Source organism: Cervus canadensis, chromosome 5 (assembly GCF_019320065.1).
Source record: "Cervus canadensis isolate Bull #8, Minnesota chromosome 5, ASM1932006v1, whole genome shotgun sequence".
Classification (NCBI taxonomy): domain Eukaryota; kingdom Metazoa; phylum Chordata; class Mammalia; order Artiodactyla; family Cervidae; genus Cervus; species Cervus canadensis.
The window spans coordinates 14,936,582-14,955,547 of NC_057390.1; the positions used below are offsets into that span (position 1 = coordinate 14,936,582).

Sequence of the window (18,966 nt, forward strand, 5' to 3'; positions counted from 1 at the left end):
AAAGAATCCACCTGCCCAGCAGGAGACATGGGTTTGATTCCTGGGTCGGGAAAATCCCCTGGAGGAGGAACAGCAACCCACTCCAGCGTTCTTGCCTGAAAAATTCCAGGGACAGAGGAGCCTGGCAGGCCACAGTCCACAGTCACAGAAGGAGTCAGACATGACTGAGCACACACACACTAAGACCTTTCTCTACTGAGGGAGAAACACAAGCGACTCATTAGTGTTTTATATCTTTGACTCTGTAACTCCTGGAGGAAGCTCCATTTTTCCAGAAATGACAATTGGAAGAATTAGGGCAGTAAGTGTGTAGAGGCTGAGGAAATAAATACTTCATGATTACTAAGAAATTACTCTTATGCTGAACCATAAAGTGATTAAAGAAAGAAAGAAAAGCAACCTTCACACATCTAAGGCTGAGATTATCTGTTTCCAACTGCCTCCAGCTGAGAAGCAGTTCCCAAGGTGGCATTGAGTAGCTCAAATACATCCCCTCATAAAAGTGATTGTTCAAGGGGGATTCAGGGGTCTAGTTCCTTAATTCCCAGTGGCTGCTTCCTAGATTCATCAAGAACATAGGCTGAGGCACCCGAGTCTACTTCCAAATTTAGAAGCAAAACAGACACACACACACACACACACACATACATATATATACTACATATAAAATAGATATCTAATGAGAACTTACTATAGGCTTCTAACCTACTACATACCTATAGCATAGGGACCTTTGTTTAGTGCTCTGTGATGACCTAAATGGGAAGGACATAAAAAAAAAGAGGGGATTTATGTATATACATATAGCTGATTCATTTTGCTCTACCGCAGAAAATAACATTGTAAAGCAACCATACACCAATAAAAATTAAAAAAAAAAAAAAAGAAGAAGAACTGAGTCCAGGTTCTTTGATGCCAAAGTTTGTGCTTTTAACCATACATTCTGTTCCTTCTTGGCAAGCAAATATCCAGGATTATGTACTCACATCCTACAGATGCTGTTCTAAGTGCGTATAGATTTTCTGCCAATGATTTTCTAGCAAGCAGCTGCAAGAGGACTGTAGGAAGAGATTCCATCTATTTATCTGCTTATCCCATGTCTTCTGAAGAAAACGTACCCAGTTTTCAGAGAGAATCCTTGCATATATTCAGGCATATTAGATCCCTTAGCAAAAATGTCTAAAATCCGTTCCCCATTATTACTTAATTAGAAAACAACTGGGGGAATTCCCTGGTGGTTCAGTGGTTAGGGCTTTGTGCTCTCACTGCCGAGGGGGGCAGGGTTTGATCCCCGGTCAGGGAACTAAGATCCTGCAAGTTGCATGGCATGACCAAAACACACACACACACACACACACACACACAACTGGCTCTCAAAAATGGTTATTGAATGAATCAATGAGTCAATGAATCCATCTCCAGACCCTTGGCAAATCAAGGATCTTGAGAAAGGTTTTTTTCTTAGGATGAGAAAAAAAAGATAGATGGAGATTTCTTACTGGGGACTGTTGACAGCATTTAGGTGTAGTCAGTCACTCAACAAACACTGTGCCTTCACTTACACTGAACATTTGCTATCATGTGCACGCTGTGTTAGGCGCTGGGACTGTGACACCCCAGGTGTGCACCCTCAGCACAGGCCTCCAGGGACGGTGGAGGTGTCAGGGGAAGCACGCTCACTGAAACCGCCCGCCCTGGCCAGGCACCATAGTAACCGTTTGCATGAGTTGTTTTATGACAGGAGATCCTGATAAGGAATATGGAACTAATAAGCCACCACCTGGAAGAGTTCAGGAAAGGTCAAAAGGAGACACCGCGTGTCCGTCCACCTCCCAGAATCCCTCTCGCTAGCATGCATCTTGGCTGAGCCATGCGTGCGCCACCAGGAAAGACTCTGAATTAGAATGATTGGCCAAAGACCACCCGGAAACTAATCCCATCACCATAAAACCCGAGACTGCAAGCCACGCGGCAGAGCAGTTCTCCTGGGTTCCCTTACCCTCCTGCTCCCCACCTGGGTGCCCTTCCCAATTAAATCTCTTGCTTTGTCAGCACATGTGTCTCCTTGGACAATTCATTTCCGAGTGTTAGACAAGAGCCCAGTTTCAGGCCCTGGAAGGGGTCCCCCTTCCTGCAACAGAGGCACGGAAGTCAGCGCTGGTGCAGGTAGCTTCATGGGGGTGGGGAAAAAAAGCTTCAGAGGGGTCGGCCAGCTACTTGTGTGTTGGGAAGAAAACATGGGGGAAAATATAAAGCCAGAAGGTGTTCTTCTAAGTGAACTGCAAGTGTAACAAGAAGGTTGTGGATTGAAAAGGGTTAAGTGGAAAGTTCTGGGGCGGCTGGCAGATGTAACCTGATCCCTCTCAGCAGTAGCTTGGGCTTTAAAACCGAGAAACCTGGAGGAGTCGCAGACACTGGGCTGGTTTTACTGGTCTCCCCTCACTGTGCAGAAAGCCAGGCCTCTACAGCACAGCTGGTTTCCTTGGTGGTGTGAGTCACCTCTGTTATGTTGCTCCGTTCATCCATATTATATAGATTTTTACTAGCTGCCTTCTCAGAGTATGTCTTGGCCTCCCATAACAGAGTAAGTTGAGAGGGCAACAAAACAGAGAGGTTATAAAAGCCTTGACTGTTTTAATGGTATTACTGGGAATGTAACAGTTTTCAAACAGAAATAAGACAAAATGCTTTCTATAGAACGTTTCAAGCCATCAATTCAGAGGTAGAAAACTTTTTTTCCTACCATGGCTTGATTCAACTTAATTTAGGTTTGGGGGAAAATTTGGACAAACCCCATTGCTCAGCAGAACCCTGCCTTTAACGAGTGTAAGAAAAGTCACTTTGTCACTGGTCATTGTAACCAAACCTCAACTGTTATTAACCATAACTTGCCTTAGTTCTGGTTTATCTTAATAAGACCAAGAAGAAAAAAAGGCTTTGGCTTTAAAAGGTGCTCCATGTCTCCCGCGAAGCACTTGTTCTGTGCTTAACGCCTGAGGTGGATGATAAATGCTCTAAGAGGAAGTGAGAATAAACCAAAGTTCTGTTGTTTAGTCGCTAAGTCGTGTCTGAATCTTTGTGACCCCATGGCGCTTTAGGTTGGTTCAACAACCTTCGTGGAAGTAAAGGATCTTGACTTCTATTTTGAAGGAGGAGAGGATTAGCTGAAGAGATGACAGGCTGTCAGGAGAATAATGTGAGGGGTGGTTAGAGGCAGGAATGTGGATATTCTCTCTTTGCAGACTAGTGGCTAGCCACCTTTTTTTTTCTTTCAAAGAGAAAGAAGGAAAATGGGTAGATAAACGTAGTTGGACCAGAGGTTCATTTGGGGGAGTAACCCAAGATGAGATCAAAAGAAGGAGAAGGAGGCAATCTTTAAAGGGTCCTGGGTCTTAGACGATCAGACAGACTGGCTAGGAATTGATATGTAGAAATGGTACAATAACTTCCCTTGTTTTCTTCTTTTTTTCTTGGCTGCTTTATTCACTGTATGATATTTTAATCAATTGTCGGGGGGCAGAGAGAATATTTTGAAAAAAATATAATTAGGATCAAGTATTAAACTCACGCGGGGCTTCCCAGGTAACACTAGTGGTAAAGAACCCACCCACCAGTGCAGGAGACGCAAGAGACGCGGATTTGATCCCTGGATCAGGCAGACCCCCTGGAGAAGGGCATGGCAACTCACTCCAGGATTCTTGCCTGGAGAAGCCCATGGACAGAGGAGGCTGGCTGGCAGGCTGCAGTACATAGGGTCGCAAAGAGTCGGACACAACTTAAGCAACGTAGAGCATACACACGCACATTAAACTCAAGCAGCATCATGCACTTATGCCATTGGGTGAAAATCCTAATGTAGACAAGAGAACGACTAGTGTTCTGAAATTTACATAAAGAAGCAATTACAGCAACTCTACAACCTGGGAAGCATAGAAACTGACACGAAACAGGAGGTTCCTCTTAAAATTGGATCATGATTTCTAACGAAGCTGCATTTGAGGGGAGAGAGTGTTACTGTGCTCGCCTATGTGGCACTAAACCAAACTTGCAGGTGTCTGGGCATCTTTGAAGTTAGATTTAAGCAGGGAACTTAAGTAAAATTCCATGGATTAATGTAAGGCCAAGGTGTTTATAATTGAGATATCAAAGTGAAGTGTAATTTCTTGGGGGCTGTGTTGTGATCAAAAGGCAAGTGTTTCATAGAGTTGAGGTGCATGTCAGTTCAGTGTACATCCAATTATTTTCCAAGACACAAACTCTTTGAGAGTAAGAACACATTTCCTATGTGCCCTCTTGAACGTTGACCAGCTGATTGACCCAATGAATGAAAAGTGTAAATAAAATTGTATTAAAAAAAAAAAAATTGTATTGATAACTACTTAATTATTACATGGTTTCATATTTAATGTCCAAAAATTTGAATAAATGGGTATGAAAAACCTCAATGAGAGTAAATTAAGGAACAGATTTTGGTTCCCTGTAGACAGAGAGGCATTTCATTGCCTTTGGCAGCTGCCATTGTGTGATACTTAACCCTTGATTATACTCAAGGTAAGTAAGAAAGGACCAAAATAATCAGAAAGGGAAATATAGTGTACCCAAAATTTCCTTTTGGTGAATTTCCCTTTTGTGTATTGGCTCTTCAAAATTTATAGAGTAGTAACTGATACCCTTTACCCTTTTCCTTTTCTGGGTCTCATTTCCCGCAGTCCTTTATTCAATCACCATACACGTAATTATACCTCATTAGACTCTGTGTGAATGGGGTGTATCTTGCTACGGCTGCACACTCAGGGTCAGCACAAAGACACTCGCTGGCCCAGGGGCAACTTTGGGTTGCAGTCCAACCAGGCTTTATTTAAACTTCTCCACCTGAAATGGAAGTTTGTTTTGATTTTGCTGGAAGAGTTATGTAGGCTCTCTGAGGGCTGTAGGGTTTAGGGCCCTAAATGTTTGTTGAATGACAACTAAGGATGCTTAGATTTCAAACCTGAAGCATTAGAGGGAGGGAAAGCCTAGGGTAAACTTTGGATCCACTTGTTGCTCAGTCCCAAGAGCACCTCATTCCTCTCTGCAAATGGGCCCCATCTCCATCTTGCTGACACATCTCAGGAGAAACCTGGATACCTTCACTGGATGTGTCTCTGCTTTAATTCCTCATTGGAAAAGCTGTGTGATTTTTCATGGATGCTGAGTTAAATGTGGAGGAAGTCCCGCATTTCTACTCTCCTTCACCTCTGCTTTTTTTTGATGCAATGGTTGGAAGAACAAGAGTAAATGAAGCATCTCCTTGCAGGTATCTGGAGCTGAAGCTGCGGTCTTTGGCCTCCTGCTTGTGTGAGAGAACACGAGATTTCCTGTGCCTCCCGCTTTGCATGTGGTGTGTGGCAGCCAGCCAGCCTCCATTCTAGCACCTTCTAAGGTCACAGGTTTAAATCTCGCCCAAACCTGGACAAGCTGATGCTCAGGTCAGAACCGGCCGAGATTCAGAGATGGCAGGATCCTGGTGAGCAACCTGAGAAGATTAGCTCACAGATGCTGGGAATAATCCTTCTCACCCTATAGTTCCTTTTTCCTTTCCCCCTGCTCCTGCCTCTTTGCCCCCACTTCTCATTCATCGATTTCTTCTTCATTTTGCACTTCTCCCATCCGCCCTTCCTTCCACTCATCTCTTCTTCTCCCTCCTTCCACTGCATCTCCTCTCTTTTTGTCTTCACACTTCCTCTCTTGTTTTCCCTTTCTTTTCCATTCCTCAGTCTCTCTCTTGCTTTCACTCTCCTTTTCTCTTTCTTTTACCTACAACTCACCAAATTCTTGTTTATCTCTTCCCCTTCTCCCTTCTCTTTCTAAGAATTTCTTGATGAAATTAGAAGAGAACTAAAAGAGGTTCCATGAAACCCTTGGCTGGAAGGAAATATGAGTGGAAGAAGTTCTGATCATAGGCAGCCGCTAAGTTGATTTGTAGCTGATCTTAAATATAGGAAAAGATTTTCAATTACAAAACTCATAAAACGTAAGGATGAGGGAAACTGGCTGCATTTTTTAATTTGACTAATGGTTTCAAAGTGCTTTAAAAGTTTAGCATTTGCCAGCCTTCTTTTCTTCCCCTAATCCTCAAACCCATGAGTTTTTATGCGAAACATAATCCTCTTTCCTGATTCATTTACACTTAGCTCATCTGAGTATTGTTTTGTAAAAACCATCTGAAGTCCAAGAAGTTTTATGAGATCTTTAAAGACTTGTTTTTTGAACCAGGAAGTTGTGTACTGCCAATATAAATGAACCTTGAAACCTAGGGGGCTTGGCATTAAACAGGGTCTAGACTTGGCAAAGGCTGGTCCCCAAGCCTGACAGAAACTGGGCTTTCACTTTCAGAGTAACAGTGAATTCAGTGTTTTAGATGAGTGACCATCTCATACGATAGTACATAGGGTGCACAACACATTTTTCAAGGATTATCTTGCTAGTTATGTAGATAGCAAGAGACTGATGTGGAAAAACTGTGACTGCTAGAGTTTCTCGACTAGACTGCTTGCTTCTGTGTACACATGCGTGTATGCTCAGTGGTGGCCGACTCTTTGCGACCCCATGCACTGTAGCCCAGTAGGCTCCTCTGTCCATGGGATTTCCCAGGCAAGAATACTAGAGTTGCCATTTCCTACTCCAAGGGATCTTCCTGACTCAGGGATCGAATCTGCATCTCTTGTGTCTCCTGCATTGGCAGGCAGATTCTTTATCACTGTGCCACCATGTTACCACATTAATGGTTGTGTATAAATAAACACACATGTATACAAATGTATATGGATCATTTATTGATGAGATTAACATTGACATTAGAGATTCTTCCTGTGGTTATGTTTCAGAGAAGGTCTAATTGTGATGTATCCAAATATCTCACAAGGCAGGTTGTAATCAGACTGAAGTTGGGGTGAAATACCTCTGTGGATCAAGAGAAAGGAAGATTGCTTTTTAAACATTTTTCTGCAGAATCACAGAGCATGGTTAACGCCATTGCTCTCCTCAAATGTGAGGACCTTGGGTGGACTGCCAGGCCCTCTGGAAACAGGCTCGTAGGTGAAATGGCTTGCTCAAGTTCCTGTGGGAAGTGAAACAGCCAGGCCGCTCCAGCCCAGCCCTCTGGTTCCATGTCCAGGCTCTGCCCTCTGCAGGCAGCTGCCTCTCATTGACCAAAATGGGCTTTGATGTGTGCTGTCCATCTGGGTCCTGGAGTGACTCACAAGAACAGCTCACCCACCACCACAGACTAAAGTCTGGCCCTTTGGTGATGCTGTCCATCACTATTTCCTGAGCTTTCACCTGTCTGACATGCATTCTTTGCAGTCTAGACTCTTCAGAATGGAGCTGGTGCTTCTAGACACCCCCTCCCTCATCCATTTCAACTGCTGCCTACCTGAGAGGTTATAAAGATTATAAAATCTCTATAAACTGGTTTGAATTGCAGGTAGAAAATGTTTTCTGTACATGTTGCAGATTCTCTGTGAGATGACAACGAATTACGGGTTGTACTGTGACACTGGTGGTGGTTTAGTCGCTAAATTGTGTCTGACTCTTGTGACCCCGTGGACTGTAGCCTGCCAGGCTCCTCTGTCCATGGGATTCTCTCGGCAAGAATACTGGAGAGGGTTGCCATTTCCTTCTCCAGGGAATCTTCCTGACCCAGGAATCAAACCTGGGTCTCCTGCATTGTAGGCAGATTCTTTACCATCTGAGCCACCAGGGAAACCCACTGTTGTATTGGCCTCTCATAAATCAAATCCTGCCTTGTGAGGGTTCTGTGATTGTTTCAAACTGTTGCTTCATTGAGTTATTTATCTTTTTCAAAAGCTTTTGTTTATTTACATTTTTTTTCTCTCGAATAGCATAGGAACCTTTACCAGAATAGAAAGGCTGTGCCTCTGATATGTTGTCTCTGCAAAGGGTCAGCCTCTCTGCTTGCCTCCAGAGTAGCACTTAGGAGATATTTATTAGCTCGCTCTGTGTCCTTTCTCCAGGATCCCAGGCTGGGAGACAGTTTCTTCACCCATCCTCCTTCCTCAATCTTCTCAGCTGGTTCTCTTTGGCCTGACTCAGAGACTGACCTCGAGTGACCTCAGTCAGCTTGTCCACAGGGACCCCGGATGTTCTTAGAGCCACAGACTCTTAGGGCTGGAAGGAAGTTTGAATCCAACTTCTCTGTGTTGTAGAGGAGCAAGCTGAGGTGCAGAGAGGAGAGGTGAGCTGCCTGTGTTTCGGCTACTTAGCGGCGGTGTTAGGACTGAACTGAGGTCTCTCCCTCCAGCCAGATGCTGTTGTTTCTGCGACTGTGGCTCTCAGAGGGTGTTCTCACATGAAACTGGGGCTCAGGCAGATGGACTGAAGCTCTCTCCTGCCAAATCAAATGTCGGCGGTCTTTCCCCAATCTACAGAAAAAATAGATTAAGGGATGAAGTTTCAACCTTCTTTTCCCTTAATTCTTTTTCAACTATTGTCACCTGCTACCAACTGCCCACTAGCCAATGCAGGTTTTTTTAATTGCATTCATGTAATTAAAGCATGAATTCTGCTGGAGACACTATTTTAAATTCAAATGCTAGAAGTAAATATGTTATTATTTCATGGTTTTCCCCCAAAAGCACCGTGACCCCAGATCCTCTGTACGCTGGGACATTCTGCATCTCCCTTAATGTGATTTTGGTTTATCTCCAGTGAGTGATCCTTTCGTTTTCAATAGGGGCCCAGGGAACTGATCTGACTTTTTAAAAAATTTATTTTAATTGGAGGCTAATTACAATATTGTAGTGGTTTTTGCCATACATTGACATGAATCAGCCATGGGTGTACTTGTGTTCCCCATCCTGAACCCCCCTCCCACCTCCCTCCCCATCCCATTGATCTGACTTTAAAAAGATGCTAATAACGGCTTGGCATTATTATGGATTCTAAGCCGAGTACTCCCATCATAAAGGCCTTTTCACCGAGGGTAGGGCTGCCTCCCAGATTAAGTCCTGTTGCAGTTTTCCCAGTCTATACGGGCGCCCCCTGGTGCCCACCCTGGTGCATGCCAAGCGAGGAGTAGGGTACCAGAAGCTGCAGACCCGCGAAGTTTACAAACCTAAGGTGGACCATCTAAGCACTTTCCAATGGACATTCAGCACACCCCGAGCAGTCCTTTCGGAGGGCCGATCTGGTATTTTAACCCAATACCCGCAGCAAGTACCCGAGCAAACCACATAAGAAAATGACTGGAGATGCCGTGCATACAGTATGAAACGCGTTTTTTGGGGCTTCTAGAAGGAAAGGACCGGTCAGTGACTTTGCCGTGTCCTTTGTCCTTTCCACGGGAGACGGGATCCTCTGCCTTTGCCGACCCACAGGAACAATCTCTGTGGATGTGGAGGGTGGCGGCGCGTTTTCGGGCTCCTCTCACGCTTTCCCCAATTAGGATTTACTGCCTGACGTCACGTCTGCCAGATTGGCTGTTCAGATCTGACACTCGGTTCCACCGCGAGAGAAACTTTTTAAAGACTTTGCAGCCGGGGCTGCCGCTGAGCGTGCCGCGCGCTCACACCGCCCTCGCCCACTCTCGCCGGGTCCGGGGCGGGCACCCCCTGCGCCGGCGGCTGGGCGAGCCGCCCCTCACCTTGCGCGGCCCGCGCCCCTCGCCCCTCCCCTGCCGACCCCGCGCTCCCCACCCCCACCCCGCCCCCTCCTCCCCGCCGCTTTCGGCTGGGGTCTGGGGCTGCTCAGCCGCCCGCGGAACTTCCTCTCCTGCAACCGAGTTTTCCTCCTCCCCGCCTTTCCCGGGCTCCCGGCCCTCCTCCGGGGGATCCTGAGCGCGCGTGAGCGGCCGCCCCGAGCAGGCGGCACGGCCGGGGGCGGGGGCCGGGGGCGCCGGCTGGGGCCCGCGATGGCGGGGGCCTGGCTCAGGTGGGGGCTCCTGCTGTGGGCAGGGCTGCTGGCCTCCTCGGCGCACGGCCGGGTGCGGAGGATCACGTACGTGGTGCGCCCGGGCCCCGGCCTGGCGGCGGGCGCCTTGCCCCTGGGCGGGCCCCCGCGCCCGCGGACCTTCAACGTCGCGCTCAACGCCAGGTACAGCCGCAGCTCGGCCGGCGCCGGGGCCCCCTCGGAGCGGACTCGGCGCACCAGCCCGCCCGGCGGCGCGGCCCTGCAGGGGCTCCGGCCGCCACCGCCACCGCCGGAGCCGGCGCGTCCCGGGGGCCCCGGAGGGCCGCTCCACCCCAAGCCCGGCGGTCACCCGGCGGCCGCCCCGTTCGCCAGACACGGCAGGCAAGCGATGCGCTCCAAGGTGCCGCAGGAGACCCAGAGCGGCGGGGGCGCGAGGCTGCAGGTTCACCAGAAGCAGCAGCTGCAGGGGTAAGCCCACACGCCCCCTCCCTCCTTCCTCGCGCGCGCTGCCCACGCGGGGACACGCGGGGTCCGGCCCCTCGGAGCCCCGCGCTGACCGCGGGTATCGTCCGCCGTGGGTCTGCTGTCTCCTCCCCGCCCGCCTCTGCCTTCCTTCCCGGGAGTGCGGCGGGAAGAGCGGCGTGCGGGGAAGCAGGGGAACTCTGAGCATAAAAACTCCGATCACATTGTTTCTGAGCTGCGGGTAAACACAAAAGGCATTTCTGCCTGGGGCGTAACCTACTGTGCGCGAACCGAACTACTCCTAGAAGATGGGCGTAAACATGAAGTCACTACAACTTAATCCCTCATCATCAATTAAACTTCCCTTTGCAACTCAGTTTTGTTTTTTTTTTTTTTTTGAGTTAGTGGGAAAAAAAAAGTTTGGAGGAGGGCTGCCTGTAAAGATCCAGCCTCTGTTCTGTAACCTAGAATTTTCAGCATCCTAGTAATTGTGGGCTTGGCTTCCCTGCACCTGTGGGGTCTGCTTTCCCGGGACGGGGATGTCTTAGCATTGACAGGAATTTCAGTTCAATAGTTTCTGTTATTGGGCTTTCCTAAACATCCTCCCTGCCCCCCTCCCCATTAATCATAGGTTTGAGGGTGTGGAGGGAAATTTGTTTTGCTTATTTTTTTTTTTCCTTCAGGGGTGGTTCCAGGCGTTGTGATCTCACCTCTGTTTGGACGCCTCTCTCTCAAACTCAGATTCAATTTAAAATGTGGGCACAGATAATATACAAAATACATTTGGCTTTACTTTACTTTTGTAAGAAAACCGCTAATTTGGACCCTGTTCTGTCTAGTTCCAGGTTGTGCAGGTTTTGATTCTCCGGTACTGCTCTGATCTCCTCCTACCTGGGCAGCTTTGGGTTGGGCTTCCTGGGTACCTGTTAGGACTCTCTGGAAGCTAGAGGAAGGTGGAAGCAGGAGGCTGGGCTTGCAGGAGTCCCCTGGAGGCTTGGATTCTCTGGAAGAGTGTTGCTGCTGCTGGACTCAGGGGTCTTGCTTTGTTTCAGGGTCAATGTCTGTGGTGGGCAGTGCTGCCACGGCTGGAGTAAGGCCCCCGGCTCCCAGAGGTGCACCAAACGTAAGTGTCCATGTGCCCAGCTCCCCTGCAGTCCACATGCGGGTGGGGATCACATAGGGGGCATCTGAAGGGGCTAATGCTGCCCTGAGGAAATTGATAGCTGCAGTGCAATCACCTGGTTATCTGGAGCCTCATCACCACCCAGGAAGGGCTGGGCCAAAGTAATGACGGTATCAATACCAGCAACGGTTCATTGGATACAACTGTGCCTTGCATCCAAGATTCCCCTGCACTTAACCTCTGTTACACCCATGGGGGTCTAGGAAAAAAATTCTCATTGGAGGTGTGCCGTATTGGCAGAACCAGTACAATTCACTTAAACGTGGATATCGACAAATGAAAAACATTCTTTAAGTTGATGGCAGGAGGGGAATGGTAAGTAGGAGGCCCTGCTTTGGAATCAGTAGCGTTAAAGCTTTCTGAAAATGGCAATTGGAATCTGCCATCCTCGAGGTCCATTCCTAGGAGGTAACCACTCTACTGTTCTTCAGAACTGACAGGTGGGTTTTCCTGCAGGGCTTCTCAAACTAATACACATGCTTAGCAGTGTTTTCAAATGTATTAATGATGCATATAGATTTGAGAACATCAGAAAATATTTCCCATCTGTGTTGTGAAAGTTTCAATATAGTTCGAGAATCCTCTTGACAAGTTGATGCTGTCTGGTGCTAATTGGAAATAAAGAAATCTTATTTCCATTCAGAAAAAGTTAAGTATTCTTATGTTCTCTGCACAGAGCTTGAACCATAAACATGTGGATTAGAATCGTCCAAATTTTAGTTGCTTACTAGTATTCAGTGTAATAAATCAAATTTAGCAATTTGTCTTGTATATGGTTTGGATTTCAAAATACTGGTGAATAAATTAAAAAAATTTTTTTCTTTTCCAGTTATTCTGATGAACTTGCTTGTTGAAAGGTGCCTTCAGTCCCTGAAAGAAATAGGATTTTGGCATAGTGACATTAGTTTTGTAAAGAGCGATGTCCAGACAGGTTATGGTTTGGCTGTGATCAAGGAGTAGTGGCAGACATGAACTCACTAATCAGCCTCCTCATTATGGAACTCAAACCGCTAGATCAGAAATACTCAGGGCTGTAGGCATTTTAGATTAACTCATAATCCTTCACTTCTTCTTATATTACACTTGACAATAGTGCACCAGTATTTTCCTGAGTTTACAATTGCTTGGGTCAAATTACACATCCTCTCCTCCCTCCAGTAACTCCGGCTCAAAACCTGATATGATATGGTTTGCCTGTTACATGGAGACAGCCCATCCATGACAGCACTGCTGCCGTGTAGAGTGGGGTATTGCTGGTAAAGAGTGAAAATAGCATTCTTTTATAGGTCATGGGTGAGTGCTCCTTGATGCCTGTTAGAATATGTTAAGACTTTCAAAGAAGTTTCCTTGGCAAGCTATTCAACTGAGTGCCCTCTCTTAAAAGATAATAGTAATACCCCATTCTTAGGTTTTCTGGGGATTTGGTGATCCAAAGATGCTCTGGAATATCCTCGTATTGAGGAATCACTTTATGCTTCCTGCTTCTCCAGGTGAGGGTGCAAGGGCATGAGTGTGCCTAGGTTTAGCCAGAGTTGCCCTCTGGTGACCCAGAAAAAGATAAGGCTGCAAAAGGCTACCAGTCAGAAGAGTTAGGGTTGAATAGTTACCGTCCTCAGCATTCCAGAGGTGATTGGTTTATTCTCATAATACCTATTACAAATGCTTCCAGCTTTTGGTTCACGTTATCCTTCCAGCTGCTAGAAGGCAGCCCTTGGACAGCACCGGGATTTAAGTAATCAGTGCAACATTAGCCTTCCAGTACTGCCCAATCTGACAAATTAACTCAGGCCCCAAGGCTGGAAGCTTAAATCACAACTCCTTTCAAGAATAATTTTGTTTTTAAAAATGATGCTGTGTTAGGTCAGTGCTCGTTCCAAAGTACTGTATCTGCTAGATGGATAAGTTTCAGTGGGGGGCTTGTGTTTGTCTGGCAGAGCCAGAGATGAGGGAGCCTTTTGCCTTCACATGGGAAAACCAGGGTTACCACTGATGCAGTGAAACTTGTGTCCATGGCTGAACAGTGTGACACTGGGAAAGACCCCTGGCCTTGGGTTCAGGAAACTTGAGTTTAAATCCTCAAGCCTTCACTAGCTGTGTGGCCTTGGGGAATTCATTTGACCTCTGTGACCCTTATATTTTCCTATTGTGAAATGACTGTGCTAAAGACTTGACTATTGGGGCTTCCCAGGTGCTCCAGTGGTTAAGACTCCATGCTTCCCCTGCAGAGGCTGCAGGTTTGATCCCTGGTCAGGAAACTAAGATCTCAACAGGCAGTGAGGCCAAAAGAAAAAAAAAAAGTTGACTACTTTGCAGGATTGTTGCTGGTATGAAGGTGAAAGAGAATTATAGGTTTGAAAGCCTTGATGAAATCAGAAGGATTGTTACGAGTTTATTATTGAATCAAGCCAGGTAAACCTTGTCTCATTTATCTGTTACTCAATTTTTTTTCCCCATATGTATGTGTGTGCGTGGGTGCCAAGTTGCTCTAGTCATATCTGACTCTGTGACTCTTTGGACAGTAGCCTACTAGGCTCCTCAGTCTACGGGATTCTCCAGGCAAGAATACAGGAGTGGGTTGCCATGCCCTCCTCCAGGGGATCTTCTTGACCCGTGACTCCTGTGTCTCCTGGATTGCAGGCGAATTCTTTACCCACTGGGCCATCAGGGAAGCCCCTTCCATATGTATGTTTCCCCAGCTATTGTCGTCAACTTCTTTTCAAAGAATGTACATGTGGATCCCTTTTTATAGTACATTTTTAAAATAGTTTAGGGTTGTGGGAGGGGGAAATACAGAGATACTATGGTCAAGGAGTACAAAGCTTTAGTCCCTTAAGATGAATAAATTCTGAAGATCTAATGTACAGCAGTGTGACTGTAGTTAACAATAGTGTATTATAAACTTGTAATTTCCTCAGAGTGTTCCCACCACACACAAAAAATGTCAACTCTGTGGTGAGGGATATGTTTATTAGCTTGGCTGTGATGTTTATTTTATAGTGTGTGCATATATCAAAACATCATCGTACACCTTAAATATATGCAATTTTTATTTATCAATTATACCTCAATATAGATGAATTAAAAAAAAAAAAGGAAGAGATGAAAAAGCCAGTCACTTCCATCCTGCGTGGCTTTGATTACTGAGAAAAAAGAAATTAAGTTGGATTGTTCTGTAGCGCAGAATGATTTATTTTAAAAAGAACTTTAAAAGGAACTAAATATTTGATTATTTGTGTATCTCTAGTTCTCTTGGTGTAAAGCTTGCTGTTTAGATGGAAAATACTCTCCTAAGGCATTCATAAATTGAATGGAAAAAATTCTGATACCGGTTTTTGTGACTACAACTACTTTGGTAAATAGCAGTGAAATTTAGGCTGCAAAAGAAATGGGTTTGTGGTCTGTTTCCCCTCTCACTTCCTTATTATGCTGAGACTGAACAATTACACTTGGGTATGGTTTGTTACACTTAAAATACCAAAGGCAATGGCACGTCGACATCAATTTTCCTGTTAAGATAGTAGTCATCATATAATTAACACACTGTTGTAAAATAACTATACTTCAAATGAAAAGATAGTAGTCCTCATACAGTGCGTATGCAGTTTGAATGTGCACGTTAATGCCGAGGATGCTAATTGTTAATTCTATTTTGAGGGTAATTGAAAGGATTTAATTGAAGAATTTAAATTTGTAGAGACTGTTTTCCAGTTGATGCAAAAAAATGTTTCTGCATAGGAGATAGGATATGTTTATGTTGTTCAGTTTGCTTAATCTTGTGAGGAAAACGAGGTGCTCCTTCGAGGCAGACTGGATTGATTTTAGTTGATTGAGACTTAATTTAAATGGGCCACGGACAAATGCTTCTGCAAACTGAAGATTTAGCGAACCTGAAATTGCCAATCAAGAGATGTGAAACAAGCAGCCGCAGACCCACATGGGCAGAGAATGGTTGTGGGTGTCCGCAAGGGCGGTGTGAGGGCTTCGCCATCCAGTCTCCATGTAGAGATGCCCCATTGCATATTAATGCTGCTCTTGCAAACACCCTTTGTGTATGGGTCTCTAGGAGTTGAAATCCCAGCACGAGACATGACATTTTAGTTATTAATGTGGAGTGACTAGGGCTTCCCAGGTGGTGCTAGTGGTAAAGAACCCATCTGCCAATGCAGGAGACATAAGACATGGGGGTTTGAGCCTTGGGTTGGGAAGATCCCCTGGAGGAGAACATGATTACCCACTCCAGTATTCTTGCCTGGAGAATCCCCATGAAGAGAGAAGCCTGGTGGGCTACAGTCCATGGGGTCACAAAAGAGTCAGACATGACTGAAGTGGCTGAGCACGCATGCATGCGTGGAGTGACTGCTAAGAGTGATGCCCATTTTGGGCAGAGAAGATGGCACTGCGTCTCTTTTCTTTCTAAGGGGTTCACATTTACTGGGAGGGTTTTAACAGGTTTTTTTTTTTTTCTTTTCCCTATTTTTGCATTTTTTCCCCTCTGCCTAAATTGAACCCACCCCCTGCTGGTTGTTCCAATCTTTTTGTCTCCCTCTCAGTGTAAGTGCAGGCCAGAGAGAAAGCCTGCCAGTGAGCTCAGCTTTAAAGAGGAGACCGGACTTGGGAACAGACAACACAAAAGAAGAAAGGCGAGATGAGAGTGAGGCCGGGTTGGCAGAATGAGGTGGACGGAACAGGAAAGACAACAGATCTGAATCCAAAGCGGGTGCCTGGCACAGGGCAGGCCCTGCCTAAACGCATGGATGGTTCTTTCATTTATTTAATGGGTATCTGTTGAGCTTTTACCAAGTGCCAGGGTCTATGAATAGAGGAGAAATGCAGCCAGCTGTAGGGAGCGCAGAGTCTGTTTTTACTCACTTAACTCATGGCACATCAAATGACTTGTTCTCTCCTTAGCAAGAAACAGAAAATCGATATTCCATTGCTTTTCCACTGGCATTCAGCCCACAGTGCTTTGGAGAAGGAAAAAAAGCCAACTCAGGACATTTTCCTTAATTATATACAGAAGAGACAGAGTTATGCATGCCCTGACGCTTGGGGCTGTGGGCATCGAGGGCATCGTCCATGAGTGTGTGGCACCGTCCGTGAGCATGCAGTGTGGCTGGATTGCCAGGTGATGGAGAGGCTCTATGCCTCTTGGCTCAGCATTGTGCTGGCTAAGCGCGGGAGTCGGGCCTGGAGTGATCACACATTTTTCGTCAGCCTGCTATGGCCATTGACAGCTGCCTTGCCGGTAGATCTGCCGTGAGGTTTACTGTGGCAGCTGCTGGGAGGGCGGCCCCGGCCCCAGTGCAAGGAGCAGGGGCCCAAGGGTTGGCTGGAAAAATCTTGTCGTGCGACACAGACAGCCCGGCGAAGGGAGAAGGACCAAGAGGTCAAGTTCACACTGGGTCAAATATGTGTTCTCAGCGCTGGTTAAAACAAACATTGAGGAACCATAAATTCTGGGCTGCGATCATACTGAAACCTTCATGACGAAGCCCTGAAGCCCCCCGGGCCAGCCTGTGCACCCCGTCCCTGCCTGGTGGGTGTCAGGGAGCTGTTTCTCTGTCCAGTGAACCCTGGGCCCTTCGGAAGCCTGACTTGTTGAAAGGACCTTTGGCCACCGCAGGAGTTTGCTGTTTCTGACCCTGTTATTTGTTGTCTTGGATATTCCAAACAGTCTCAAACATGTTTGGGAGCTCAAATTCAGTTTTCCTAAAACGCAGATTTTGCTTCCAAGTCCTTCTGAGTGATGAGCAGGGTGAAGTGCAAGGGTGGTGTCCCCACTCTGGTAGCAGGGAGCAAAATCACAGCAGAAACTGAAGATCTGCTGATGACGGAGGGTGATTTGTGCACATTTGTGCAGTTCTTTGGAGCCTGCAGAGGGCATTCTGTTTCTTTTACTTAAAAAAAAAAAAAAGACTTCATGAATTTGCATTTTATCCTTGCGCAGGGATCATCCTTATCTTTGTGTCTTTCTAGTGTTAGTATATGTGCCGAAGCTGGCATTGGAGAGCATTCCTTGACCTCCACACCCCTGGGGGTGTAGGCCAGGCAGGCATGATTTATTACCCCTGTTTAAGTGGGGGCAGGGCCCAGACCCCACCCAGCTCTGTGACTCTTGGTTTATTGTTCTTTCTGCTGCTTCCTGGACAGCCCGATGCTGAAACCTCTCTCTTGAGGTCTCGGTCTTCAGCTCCCCTGACAGCCCTCCCTGCCTTGGATCGACTTTCCCTGCCAGAGTTCATGGTGTGAATTCCCTAGCCTGTAACAAAGTACCGCAAACAGGGTGGCTTTGAACAACAGGAACGAGAGCTCTGGAGGTTGGAGGTCCAAAATCAAGATGTCAGAAGGGCTGGTTGCTTGTGAAGGTGTGAGCAAAGATCTGTTCCAGGCCTCTCTCCCTGGCTAGCAGAAGGCTGTCTTCTCATTGTGTTTCTTCACCTCATTTTCCTTTAGTCTATGCATGTCTATTTTCGGGTCCAAGTTGCCCCTTTTTATAAGGACACTAGTCATATCAGATTAGAGCTCACCCCAATGACCTTGTTTGGATGTGATCACCTCTGTAAAGATCCTAGCTCTAGATAGGGTCACAAGGAGTTGGACCCTACTGAGTGACTGAGCACCACTAGATAAGGTCACACACTCAGGTACTAGGGATCAGGACTCTATAGTTCTTTGTGAGGGGAATCATTCAGCTCACAGTAGAATCCACAGATGCTCTGCACGTGGGCTTGAGAAGTGGGCTACTCAGAGCCCTGGGCCATCCCTGAGGCACCTGGGGGTTCCCTTGCAGTGACCCTAGGGTGGGTGTGTAGAGGCTCAGTTGGGCCCCTCCCCCTCAGTCTGACTGTGGATCGAATGTGGCTTCTTCCCGAGCGCAGAAGCTTGGGCTCCTCCCGGGAGCAGGAAATGTCAGGAATTGGCCACTGATGATTTTGGTTATACCTCTGGTCTTTTCCACTTGGTCTGCTTTAAAGAGATTCTGCATATAGGGTTATTACACCCAGTTTTTCTTTAGTTAGTTGAATGATAAATACATTAAAAAAAAGATTTATTTATTTTTGGCTGCGCTAGGTCTGCATTGCTGCTTGTGCGGTTTCTCTAGCTGCAGTGAGTGGAGGCTCCTCTCTAGTTGCAGTGTGCCGGCTTCTCTTGCGGCGGAGCCCAGGCTCTCGGTTCATGGGCTTCAGTAGTCGTGGTGCGCGGCCTCGGCAGTTCTGGCTCGTGGGCAGGTTCTAGAACACAGGCTCACTAGTTGGGGCACAAGGGTGTAGTTGCCACGAGTCGTGCGGGATCTTCCCGGGCCAGGGATGGAGGCCATGGCAGCAGATTCTTAACCACTGGACCACCAGGGAAGTCCCAATACGTGTATTTTTGTAAGAGTTGGAAATTTGCAAAAATTGTTAATGATAACA

General features: G+C 46.7%; 1 protein-coding gene and 1 pseudogene across 7 annotated transcripts in view; one reads left to right on the forward strand and one right to left on the reverse strand.

Moving 5' to 3' along the window:
- The first annotated feature begins 9,749 nt into the window (after positions 1 to 9,749).
- The window catches only part of LTBP1 (latent transforming growth factor beta binding protein 1), a 443,172-nt gene continuing 433,955 nt past the window's right edge, over positions 9,750 to 18,966 (forward strand). For all 7 annotated transcript variants that reach the window (XM_043468289.1, XM_043468293.1, XM_043468292.1 and 4 more), the window contains exons 1-2: positions 9,750 to 10,377; positions 11,424 to 11,494. In XM_043468289.1, coding sequence (XP_043324224.1) covers positions 9,911 to 10,377; positions 11,424 to 11,494 — 538 coding nt within the window. In that variant the 5' untranslated portion in view covers positions 9,750 to 9,910. The remainder of the gene's footprint in view (positions 10,378 to 11,423; positions 11,495 to 18,966) is intronic.
- LOC122442755 lies at positions 17,457 to 17,557 on the reverse strand (annotated as a pseudogene).